This window comes from Amblyraja radiata, chromosome 30 (assembly GCF_010909765.2).
Source record: "Amblyraja radiata isolate CabotCenter1 chromosome 30, sAmbRad1.1.pri, whole genome shotgun sequence".
Lineage (NCBI taxonomy): Eukaryota > Metazoa > Chordata > Chondrichthyes > Rajiformes > Rajidae > Amblyraja > Amblyraja radiata.
The window spans coordinates 26045448-26058572 of NC_045985.1; the positions used below are offsets into that span (position 1 = coordinate 26045448).

General features: G+C 46.1%; 1 protein-coding gene across 1 annotated transcript in view; it reads left to right on the forward strand.

The window, feature by feature from the left end:
* The window catches only part of LOC116990202 (complement C4-like), a 134878-nt gene that overhangs the window by 100696 nt on the left and 21057 nt on the right, over positions 1 to 13125 (forward strand). Inside the window, exons 33-36 of the mRNA XM_033047749.1 lie at positions 2700 to 2859; positions 5127 to 5229; positions 8066 to 8140; positions 12131 to 12233. Coding sequence (XP_032903640.1) covers positions 2700 to 2859; positions 5127 to 5229; positions 8066 to 8140; positions 12131 to 12233 — 441 coding nt within the window. The remainder of the gene's footprint in view (positions 1 to 2699; positions 2860 to 5126; positions 5230 to 8065; positions 8141 to 12130; positions 12234 to 13125) is intronic.

Here is a 13125-nt window from a genome sequence, read left to right on the forward strand (position 1 = left end):
GATGACAAATCAGAGAGATATTAATGTTTTTAAAACATTCACCATTCTCTCTGCTGCCCCTGCTGGAGGGAGGGGGAGGGACTATAAAACCAGGAAGTGGGGTGCCTCACACAGTCTCTCCAAGATGGATGAAGCCAAGGGTCATGTCTCTCTGAATAACACTGAACAAATGTCCACACAACTGTGAGTACCCTTAATGTGGTTTGATAATGAAAATATGGTTTGTTTGAAGTAAAAAGGCACTACCTGCAAATGGTTGTTTGGGTGTTTTGGCTTGAAGTTGAAAGGCACAACATACTGCAAATGGTGGCTTGGGAGCTTTGACGAAGTTAAAAGACACTACTTACTGCAAATGGTGGCTTGGGTGTTTTGGCTTGAAGTTGAAAGGCACTACTTACTGCAAATGGTGGCTTGGGAGATTTGGCTTGAAGTTGAAAGGCACTACTAATTGCAAATGGTGGCGGGATATTTGCTTGAAGTTGAAAGACACTAATTACTGCACGGTGGCTTGAGTGCTTTGGCTTGAAGTTGAAAGGCACTACTTACTGCAAATGGTGGCTTGGGTGCTTTGCCTTGAAGTTGAAAGGCACTACTTACTGCAAATGGTGGCGTGGGTGATTTGGCTTGAAGTTGAAAGTCACTACTACAAATGGTGGCGTGGGTGCTTTGCTTGAAGTTGAAAGGCATTACTTACTGTAAATGGTGGCTTTGGTGCTTTGGCTTGAAGTTGAATTGCACTACTTACTGCGAATGGTGGCTTGGGTGATTTGGCTTGAAGTTGAAAGTCACTACTACAAATGGTGGCGTGGGTGCTTTGCTTGAAGTTGAAAGGCATTACTTACTGTAAATGGTGGCTTTGGTGCTTTGGCTTGAGGTTGAAAGGCACTATTTACTGCAAATGGTGGCTTGGGTACTTTGCTTGAAGTTGAAAGGCACTACTTACTGCAAATGATGGCTTGGGTGCTTTGGCTTGAAGTGAAAGGCACTATTTACTGCAAATGGTGGCTTGGGAGCTTTTGTTTAAATTTGAAAGGCACTACTTACTGCAAATGGTGGCTTGGGAGCTTTGGCTTGAAGTAAAAAAAAATCACCATTCTCTCTGCTGCACCTGCTGGAAGGAGGGGGAGGGACTATAAAACCAGGAACTGGTGTGCCTCACACTCTCTGCAAGGTGGATGAAGCCAAGGGTCACGTCTCTATGAGCTCTGAATAACACTGAACAAATGTCTACACAACTGTGAGTACCCTTAATGTGGTTTGAAAATGAAAATATGGTTTGTTTGAAGTAAAAAGGCACAGCCTGGAAATGGTTGTTTGGGTGCTTTGGCTTGAAATTGAAAGGCACTACTTACTGCACATGGTGGCTTGGGTGCTTTGGCTTGAAATTGAAAGGCACTACTTACTGCAAATGGTGGCTTGGGTGCTTTGGCTTGAAGTTGAAAGGCACTACTTACTGCAAATGATGGCTTGGGTGCTTTGGCTTGAAGTTGAATTGCACTATTTACTGCAAATGGTGGCTTGGGTGCTTTGGCTTGAATGGCACTACTTACTGCAAATGGTGGCTTGGGTGCTTTGGCTTGAATTTGAAAGGCACTACGTACTGCAAATGGTGGATTGGGTGCTTTGGCTTGAAGTTGAAAGGCACTACTTACTGCAAATGGCGGCGGGTGATTTGGCTTGTAGTTAAAAGGCACTACAGGCACTTACTTCCTGTTTGCATTGTATATTGATTTTAGTTAAAACGCTACCACTTACGGCTGTGGTTTTTGACCATCTTACTCAGTCCCCTCCGCTGAGCAGGTGCAGAGAATTCTTCCCATCAATGAAAAATAAAAGTGTTGTTAGTGTTTAAAAAATGTTGAGAATCTCTCTCCTGTCACGCCCTGAAAGCCACACCTTTTCCAGGGGGTGGGGTTATAAAACCCGGAAGTGTAGGTGTTGCTCAGTCTCTGCATGATGGGGGAGGGAGAGGTCATGAATCTGTCTGAGCTGTGAATCAATTGAACACACTGAAAGTCTACTGAACTGTTAGTTTGGTGTTTTGTGTGGTTTTATGGTGGTTTCACCCTGCATGAAATGGTATGAAGCTGCATTTGAATTTGGTGGCCTTGGACCCTGCTTGAAATGGAATGAAACTGCACTTGAATTTGGCGGGTTTGCATCCTGCTTGAAGTGGTATGAAACCACTGAATTTGGTGGCCTTGCACCCTGCTGAAAGTGGTATGAAACTGCACTTAAATTCAGTGGCCTTGCACCCTGCTTGAAGTGGTAGGAACATGGATTTGAATTTGGTGGCCTTGCACCCTACTTGAAATGGTAGGAACATGGATTTGAATTTGGTGGCCTTGCACCCTGCTTGAAATGGAATTTCAAGGAATAGTCATGAGTCAACTGCCAGCCCACCAGCCGTGAGTGAGCTGCCAGCAGATCAGACTTGAGGGACTGAGCTGCCACCTCAAGAACCCATACCAGCACTCCAGAGAGCCCCCCCCCCCCTCACTGGCCACCAATATTGGAATTGGTGGAGGTGGAATATTGCGTCGGGGGACCAGGTCTCCCATGTGAACATGGGACCCAACGGGTCCCACTTAGTCTAGTAGAGTCATAGATTCACACATGTGGAAACAGGCACTTTGGCCCAACTTGTTGAGGAAAAGAGTATGAGTCCTCAGTTGATAGTGTGCTTTCCATTGCAACAGCGCAAACAATTTACTCCGAAGAACAAGATGCTTGGGACATGATGGCAGCAGACCAGCCAGTCAGTGGGATAAACTGGTTCGATCTGAGATCTCGGAGAACGAAGAGACAGGCACCGGCTGAAGATATCGCTGAGATACTCTACTACAAAATCTGCTACTGGTCAGTGGGATGATTTTTAAGTCTGTACGGAGGTCAACTTATGCCCATCGCTTGCTTGCCTGGATCACAGTGGCCCTCAATAGGAGACCTCATTGAAACATACTGCATAGTGAAAGACCTGGATAGAGTGGTTAGTTTAGTTTAGTTTAGCTTTTAGGCAGTAGACAATAGACGATAGGTGCAGGAGTAGGCCATTCGGCCCTTCGAGCCAGCACCGCCATTCAATGTGATTATGGCTGATTATCCCCAATCAGTACCCCGTTCCTGCCTTCTCCCCATATCCCCTGACTCCGCAATCTTTAAGAGCCCCATCCAGCTCTCTCTTGAAAGTATCCAGCGAACCGGCCTCCAGAATTCCACAGACTCACAACTCTCTGTGTGGAAAAGCGTTTCCTCATCTCCATTCTAAATGGCTTACCCCTCATTCTTAAACGGTGGCCCCTGGTTCTGGACTCCCCCAACATGGGGAACATGTTTCCTGCCTCTAGCGTGTCCAAACCCTTAACAATCTTATATGGTTCAATAAGATCACCCTCTCATCCTTCTAAACTCCAGAGTGTACAAGCCCAGCTGCTCCATTCTCTCAGCATATGACAGCAGCGCCATCCCGGGAATTAACCTTGTAAACCTACGCTGCACTCCCTCAATAGCAAGAATGTCCTTCCTCAAATTAGGATCCAAAACTGCACTCAAGGTGTGGTCTCACTGTGGCTTAATTTAGTTTAATTAGCTTAATTAGGCTTAATTTAGTTTAGTTTAATTCAGTTTAGTTTTTATCTTGGTGTGGAGTTTGTACGTTCTCCCCGTGACCTGCGTAGGTTTTCTCCGGGTGCTCCCACACTCCAAAGACGTGCAGGTTTGCAGGTTAATTGGCCTGGCATGTGTAAATTGTCCCTAGTGAGTGTAGGATAGTGTTCGTGTGCGGGGATCGCTGGTCGGTGCGGACTCGGTGGGCCGAAGAAGCTTGTTTCCGCGCTGTATCTCTGAACTAAATTAAATGAAACTAAACTATAAAGCCCTGCAAAATATCACTCCAGAGATGCTGCCTGTCCCGTTGTGTTACTCCAGCACTTTATGTCTATCTTCTGATTAAAGATAATCCAATGAGGTAGATGGGAGGTCAGGACTTTTCTCTGGTTGTGGTAGGATGGTTCAGTTGCCTGATAACAGCTGGGAAGAAACTGTCCCTGAATCTGGAGGTGTGCGTTTTCACACTTCTGTACCTCTTGCCTGATGGGAGAGGGGAGAAGAGGGAGTGGCCGGGGTGAGACTGGTCCTTGATTATACTGCTGGCCTTGCCGAGGCAGCGTGAGGTGTAGATGGAGTCAATAGAAGGGAGGTTGGTTTGTGTGATGGTCTGGGCTGCGTCCACAATTCGCTGTAATTTCTTGCAGTCTTGGATGGAGCTGTTCCCAAACCGGGCTGTGATGCATCGCTGTTATTATGCTGACGACCAAAACAGTTCTTCCGAACTTCCTTTCACTTTGCAACAACCAGTTTTGATCCAGATCCAATGCCAAGGGGCAATAATTAATTTAAACTTTATCCCCTCCCCATCCACTCCCACTTCCCCTCCCCCCCCACCTCCCTACCATCCACCCACTCCCCACCCCCTACCGTCTCAATCCCCTTCCCCTCTCCTCGTCCCTCTACCCGATCCCCTTCCACCATTCCCCCTAACTCCCTCTCACCCTCCCCTACTCATCACCTCCTTTCCCAATCCCCCTCCCCCTCCACAATCCATCCCCTCTCCCCTCCCCTCTCTAATTTCTCTCCTCCTCTCTCCATTTCTCCTCTCCCAATCTCCCCCCACCTTCCTCCCCCCCATCCCTCCTTCACCAATCCTCCCCTCCCAAACCACCCACCTCCTCCCCTCCCCATCCCCCTCTCCTTCCCTCTCCCTCTTTCCCCTCCTCCTCCCTCTCTTCATTTCTTTCCCCCTTCTCTCTCCCCCCATTCCCCCTCCCAAACCAACCACCCCCTGCCCTCCTCCCCTTCCCTCCTTCCTACCCTCCTCCTCTGCCTCCACCTCCCCTATTTCCATTTCTCGCCTTCCCCTCTCCTCCCTTCCCCTCCCCCCCTCCTCTCCTCCCCTCCTCCCCCCTCTCTTCCCCCCCCCCGCTCCTCCCCTCCTCCGCTCTCCTCCTGCCCCCCCCCCCTCTGCCTCCCACCCCCTCCACCCCACCCCTCCTCCCCTCCTTCCTATCCTCCCGCCTCTCCTCCTCCCCTCCTCTCCCTCCCCGTCTTTCCCCACCTCTCTTCCCCAGGCACGTTGCTGATGGAGTCCAAGACCAGCGTCCCTCTGGAATGGCCATCGTGGACATCAGCATGCTGAGTGGATTTGAGCCAGACGACACAGACCTGGACAAGGTCAGCTCTTCCCAAGTCAAGGGAGGCACAGGTGGCGCAGCGGATAGAACCACTGCCCCCACAGCGCGGGAGAACCGGGTTCGATCCTGACCTCGGGTGCTGTCTGAGCATTTAACAGCCCTGGATAGGACAGATTTGGAGGGATATGGAACAAGCGCAGGCAGGTGGACTAGTGTAGCTGGGACATGTTGGCCGGTGTAGGCAAGTTGGGCCGAAGGGCCTGTTTCCACACTGTATTAGTAGGACTCTGTCTCTATGGTGCAAGGTTCCCAAGATGTTAATCTGCAAGTCGAATCAGTAGTAAAGAAAGCAAAGGCAATGCTAGCATTTATTTCAAGAGGGCTTGTATGTAAAAACAGGGGTGTAATTCTGAGGCTCCATAAGGAGCTGGTCAGGCCGCTTTTGGAATATTGTGCGCAATTTCGGGCACCATATCTGAGGAAGGATGTGCCGGCTTTGGAGATGGTCCAGAGGAGGTGTCAAGAATGATCCCAGGAATGAGTGGGTTAACCTATGATGAGCGTTTGTCGGCACTTAGCCTATACTCGCTGGAGTTTAGGTTGAGAGGGGGGGACCTCATTGAAACATACAGAATCGTGAAAGGTATAGAGTGGATGTGGAGAGGATGTTTCCACTGTTGGGAGAGTCTAGGACCAGAGATAATGGCCTCAGAATTAAAGGGGGTTCTTTTAGAAAGGAGGTGAGGAGGAACTTCTTTAGTCAGAGGGTGGTGAATCTGTGGAACTCCATACCACAGAGGTGTGTGGAGGTCAAGCCAGTGGATATTTTTAAGGCAGAGATAGACAAATTCTTGGTTAGAACAGGTGTCAAAGGTTATGGGAAGAAGGCAAGAGAATGGGATTAGGAGAAAGAGATCAGCCATGAATGAATGGCAGAGTAGACTCGATGGGCCGAATGACCAAATTCTACTCCTATAACTTGTGAACGTGTATGTTGAGTTTGTACGTTCTCCCTGTAACCGCGTGCGTTTTCTCCGGGTGCTCCGGTTTCCTCCCACACGCCAGAGAAAGATAGGTTTGTAGGTTAATTAGCTTGGTGTAAATGTAAATTGTCGCTAGAATGTGTAGGATAGTGTTAGTGTGAGGAGGTCGCTGGTCAATGTGGACTCAGTGGGCCGAAGGGCCCATTTTTATAATAATAATAATAATACATTTTATTTATGGGCACCTTTCAAGACTCTCAAGGACACCTTACAAAATTTAGTAAACAGAATACAAAACATGTAAGCGGAATGAAACAAAACAAAAAATAACAACAAAAAAATAAAAGATAAATAGTAAAGACATCAACAATACACAATTCAAAGACACAATTCAAAGACACAATTCAAAGAGAGAGCAGCAGCAGCTAATCGCGCCAGCGTTCACGCTCCCTTCCGGCAGCCACCTTGGAAACGGAACAATAAGGATCTTTAACATAGAAACCCCCCCCCCCCCCCCACAATGGTTACCATTATGGGGGAAGGCACAATGTCCAGTCCCCATCCCCAGTTCACCCATAGTGGGGCCAATTGAGGCCTCCACAATTGCCTTTACGGAGGCCCGATGTACCAGGCCGTTCTCGCCAGGAGATGGTGCTCCGGCGTCGGGAGAGTCCTCTCAGCGGCTAGGGACACCTGGAACGGCCACTTCCTTACCGGGGACCGCGGCTTCCGAAGCCGATAAAGGCCACGACGGTTGGAGCTCCACCACTGGCGATCTCATCGAGAGATCCCAGGCTCCAGATGTTGAAGTCAGCGCCGCCGCCCGCAGCTGCCCGCTCCGCAGCCCCGCAGCTCCGCGATGTTTTTTTATCGGCGGTCTTCAGTTCACCAGAGCTCCAGCGCGGCGACCCAGGCAAGGCATCGCCCGCTCCGCTCCGCGATAGCGCTCCAGCGCTGTGCCGCTGCCGAAGCCGAGGTGCTGGGCGGTCCCCTTGGGAAATCGCCGCTCCAGGCCCGCTGGTAGGCCGCGAGGACAGGTCGACGGTGCAGCCCGGAGAAAAGCTGCCTCTCTGACCAGGTAGGGACCTAGAAAGCAGTTTCCCCTCCCCCCCCCTCCCCCCACATAAAAAGTCTAGACCTCCTAAAAACAAACACTGAAACTCACTAAAAATTAAAGAAAAGAGTGAAAAAGACGGACAGCTGCTAGCTAGGCAGCCGTGCCCCAAGATGGCGCCCGCTACTTTTTGCAGTATCTCTAAAGTTTAAATCAGATATACTATACATGAATACAATAATTTCAAACTCAAGTACAATAGGTACAAAGGGGAAGATACAGAGTGCAGAATATAGTTCTCAGTATTTTCAGGAGCACTGGAAAATGAATGAATGAATAAGTTTATTGGCCAAGTATTCACATACAAGAAATTTGCCTTGGTGCTCCGCCCACAAGTAACAACATGACAGTTAGGAATGACACATTAAACATTAAGAATAAAATATTATTGATTATACATGTGAATTAAATAAAATACCAGAGCAAAAGGAGGCTACAGATTTTGGTTATTGAGTAGAGCTACTACTCGTGGACAAAAGCTGTTTTTATGTCTGGATATGGCAGCTTTGACAGTCTGGATTCGCCTTGTATCAGTGTATTAGTTTCGTAATGATTGAATGGAGGAGTAGACTTGATGGGCCGATTGGCCTAATTCTGCTACTATCACATGGCCTTATGAAGAAGGGTCTGACCTGCTGAGCTACTCCAGCACTTTGTGTCTTTTCTTTTGTAAACCAGCATCAGCTGTTGCCTGCATTGTTAACAAGGAAACGCGTTCAATGTGTGAATTATGGATGGAAGTTGTCTGGTCATAATTGGAATATCTTTTTTTTTTTCAGTTATCGAAACGTGCTGATCGATACATCGATTCATATGAATTCAAAGATGGTAGAGTTCTGCTTTACCTTCCCGAGGTAATGACACTGTGTGTGTGTGTGTGTGTGTGTGTGTGTGTGTAACTGTGTGTGTGTGTGTGTGTGACCGTGTGTGTGTTTGTGTGTGTGTGTGTATGTGACCGTGTGTTTGAGAGTGTGTGAGTGAGTGAGTATGTATGCATGCATACATGTGTGTGAGTGAGTGTGTGTGTGTGTGTGCATGCGTGCATGTGTGTGAGAGTGTGTGTGTGTGCAAAAGCGTGTGTTTGCTTGTGCGTGAGTATGTGTGTGGGTGTCAGTATTTGAGTGTGGGTGAGTGCAAAAGCGTGCGTTCGTGTGTGTGGGTGCGCGTGTGCATGCGTGCATGCATATTTGTGCGTCTCCGTGAACATCACATGCGTGTGTACCCACGTATTTGCGCATTCACACGAATGTGCATGTATATGTACACGTTTCAGTTGATACATGGTACAGGTGAAAACGCACACCTTCAGATTCAGGGACAGTCCCTTCTCAGCCATTCTCAGGCAACTGAACCATCCCACCACAACCAGAGAGCAGTCCTAAACTAAATCCCCATTTACTAGTGCCCTCCCATAATTCCAATTTAGAGGTGCCCTCCCCTAAATCCTCATTTACTAGTGCCCTCCCCTAAATCCCAATTTAGAGGTGCCCTCCCTAAATCCACATTTACTAGTGCCCCCTCCTAATTCCCCTTTAGAGGTGCCCTCCATTAATTCCCCATTCACATGCCCATTAATTAACAATATGATGTTTTAATCTACAATTGGAGAGGGAGAGGGTAAATCGGTGTCAGTATGTTGAACAATGGGACTATGGGGAGCCATAGGAGCTGGCCAAAGTTGACTGGAAAGATACCCTAGCAGGGATGACAGTGGAACATCAATGGCAGGTATTTCTGGAAATAATACAGAAGGTGCAGGATCAGTTAATTCCAAAGAGGAAGAAAGATTCTAAAGGTTGTAAGGGAGACTTGCTGACAAGGGAAGTCAGGGACTATGAAAATAAAAGAGAAGAAATACAACATAGTAAGATGAGCGGGAAGCAAGAGGATTGAGTAATGTTTATAGAACAACATAGATAACTAAAAAGACAATATGGGGAGAAAAGATGAATTACGAACGTAAGCTAGCCAAGAATATAAAGCTTCTTTAGGTATGTGAAGAGGAAAAGTTAGTTAAGACCAAAGTTGGACCCTTGAATCCTGAAAAAAGGTGAATTTATTATGGGGAGCAAGGAAATGGCAGATGAGTTGAACAGGTACTTTGGATCCATCTTCACTAAGGAGGACACAAACATCTTCCTGATGTACTAGTGGCCAGAGGATCTGGGGTGACGGAGGAACTGGAGGAAATCCACATTAGGCAGATAATGGTGTTGGGTAGACTGATGGGACTGAAGGCTGATAAATCCCCAGGGCCTGAGGTCTGCATCCCAGGGTACTTAAGGAAGTGGCTCGAGAACTTGTGAATGCATTGGTGATAATTTCCAATGTTCTATAGACTCAGGATCAGTTCCTGTGGATTGGAGGGTAGCTAATGTTATCCCCACTTTTTAAGAAAGACGGGAGAGAGAAAAAACAGGGAATTATAGACCGGTTAGCCTGACATCGGTGGTAGGGAAGATGCTGGAGTCAATTATAAGATGAAATAGCGGCACATTTGGATAGCAGTAACAGGATTGGTCTGAGTCAGCATGGATTTATGAAGGGGAAATCCTGCTTGACTAATCTTCTGGAATTTTTTGAGGATGTAACTCGGAAAATGGACAAGGGGAGAGACAGTAATGTAGCGTACCAGGACTTTCAGAAAGCATTTGAAAGGTCCTGCATAGGCAGATTAGTGGGCAAAATTAGGGCACATGGTATTGGGGTTCGAGCTGCTACTATGGATAGAAAATTGGTTGGCAGACAGGAAACAAAGAGTAGGGATTAACGGGTCCCTTTCAGAATGGCAGGCAGTGACTAGTGGGGTATCGCAAGGCTCGGTGCTAGGGACCGCTAGCTATTTACAATATATATTAATGATTTAGATGAAGGGATTACAAGTAACATTAGCAAATTGCAGATGACACAAAGCTGGGTGGCAGTGTGAACTGTGAGAAGGATGCTATGAGAATGACACAGTGACTTAGACCGGTTGGGGGAGTGGGCAGATGCATGGCAGATGCAGTTTAATGTGGATAAATGTAAGGTTATCCACTTTGGTAGCAAAAACAGAAAGGAAGATTATTATCTAAATGTTGTCAAGTTGGGAAATGGGGAAGTACAGCTAGGGGTCATTGTATCAGTCAGTGAAAGTAGCATGCAGGTACAGAAGGCAGTGAAGAAAGCAAATGGCATGTTGGCTTTATAACAAGAGGAGTTGAGTATAGGAGCAAAGAGATCCTTCTGCAGTTGTACAGGGCCCTAGTGAGACACACGCGACATTGTGTTCAGTTTTGGTCTCCAAATTTGAGGAAGGACATTCTTGCTATTGAGGGAGTGCAGCGTGGTTCACAAGGTTAATTCCCGGTGAAGTCGGGACTGTTATATGCTGAGAGAATGGAGCGGCTGGCTTGTGTATCTGGAATTTAGAAGGATGAGAGGGAATCTTATGAAACATAAAAGATTTATTAAGGGTTTTGGACACGCTAGATGGCAGGAAACATGTTCCCGATGTTGGGGGAGTCCAGAACCAGGGGCCACAGTTTAAGAATAAGGGTAAGCCATTTAGTACGGAGATGAGGAAACACTTTTTCTCACAGAGAGTTGTGAGTCTGTGGAATTGTCTGCCTGAGAGGGCGGGGAGGCCTGGTACTCTGGAAACTTTCAAGAGAGCTAGATAGGGCTCTTGAAGGTAGCGGAGTCTGGGATATGGGGGAGAAGGCAGGAACGGGGTACTGATTGTGGAGATCACCTACTCCTGCACCTATTGTGTATTGTCTAATTCCCCAGTTTACTAGTGTCCTCCCCTATTTCCCAGTTATAAATTGCCCGTTAATTTCTATTAGTTGCGCCTCGCCTTGCCCTGCAATTCTCCATTAACTTCCCCCCTCACCTTAAAGCTAGGCCTGCTGGCCTTTTGCAGCTTCACCTGAGAATAAAGGTTCTGACTGTCTACCCGATGAATGCCTCTCGTAGTCAGAGAGCGTGGAAACAGACCTTCGACTGAACCTGTCCATACTGACCCCATGTTGTAAATTCTAATTTTGTGGGTTTAATTTAAATTTTGATTTCTTTATTTTTTATGTTATTAGAAGTAAGTACAGGTAATGTGGCACCAGGTTCCTAATATATATGGCATGTTACATTTTATGTACAACTTCATTTTTTTTAAATAATAAGAGAGAAAGAGAGAATAGATAATTAAAAAAATTTAAAAATAGAAACGCATGTGATGTATGGTGTGTAAAAAGGAAAAGGAGGAAAGAGAGAAGTCGAGAAACAAAAAAAAGAGCAGAAAAAAAGAAAGAGAAAGAGTAGGAATAGATTATAGGGGAATAGGTAGTTATAATTCTTGACCATCCTTCACCCAGTCCTGAAACAATTACTTTTACGATCTGTTGCAACCATATGCTTCCAAGAAGTTGATAATGGAGACCACCTCGTTATAATTGGTCTGGTTTATCTATCAGGAGGAATTGCATTTCTTCAAGATGTGCTGTGTCTAACATGTTTTTAATTTTGATTTCAATTTTTAATTTTAATTTAATTTTATTTTAGTTTTAGTTTTAGTTTTATTAATTGGTTTTAATTTTTGGTTTTGTTTTAAATGTTAATTCTAATTCTAGATTTTAAATTGCAATTATGTCAGTTTCTAATTTTGATTTAATATTGATATTAATTTTAATTCTAATTTTGATTTTGATTTTTAATTTAAATTGTAAATTTTAATTTTAATATTGATTTTAATTTCACGTTTAATTTTAATTTAGATTTCATGTTTATTTCTAGATTTTGATTTTGATTTTGGTTTACTATTGATTTTAATTGTAATTTTATTTTTTGATTTGATTTTACTTTTGCAGGTCACCACAAACAAAGATTGTGTGATATTTGGGGCAAAGCAGGTGATTCCCATTGGGTTAATCCAACCTGCAAGTGCCACACTTTATGACTACTACAACCCACGTGAGTATATAGAAACATAGAAACATAGAAATTAGGTGCAGGAGTAGGCCATTCGGCCCTTCGAGCCTGCACCGCCATTCAATATGATCATGGTTGATCATCCAACTCAGTATCCCGTACCTGCCTTCTCTCCATAACCCTCTGATCCCCTTAGCCACCAGGGCCACATCTAACTCCCTCTTAAATATAGCCAATGAACTGGCCTCGACTACCCTCTGTGGCAGAGAGTTCCAGAGATTCACCACTCTCTGTGGATAAAAAGTTCTTTCTCATCTCGGTTTTAAAGGATTTCCCCCCTTATCCTTAAGCTGCGACCCCTTGTCCTGGACTTCCCCAACATCGGGAGCAATCTTCCTGCATCTAGCCTGTCCAACCCCTTAAGAATTTTATAAGTTTCTATAAGATCCCCTCTCAATCTCCTAATTCTAGAGAGTATAAACCAAGTCTATCCAGTCTTTCTTCATAAGACAGTCCTGACATCCCAGGGAATCAGTCTGGTGAACCTTCTCTGCACTCCCTCTAGGGCAATAATGTCCTTCCTCAGATTTGGAGAACAAAACTGTACGCAATACTCCAGGTGTGGTCTCACCAAGACCCTGTACAACTGCAGTAGAACCTCCTCCCATTTCCTCCAAACACAAGGCGTAGCTATGGGACACGCATGGGCCCCAGCTACGCCTGCCTCTTTGTCGGGTACGTTGAACAATCCATGTTCGAGACGTACCAGGGCCCCATCCCCGACCTCTACCTCCGTTACATTGACGACTGCTTTGGCGCCACCTCCTGCACCCTACACACAACTGACTGACTTCATCCATCTTCACCACCAACTTCCATCCGGCACTCCAATACACCTGGACGATTTCCGACACGTCCCTACCATTCCTTGACC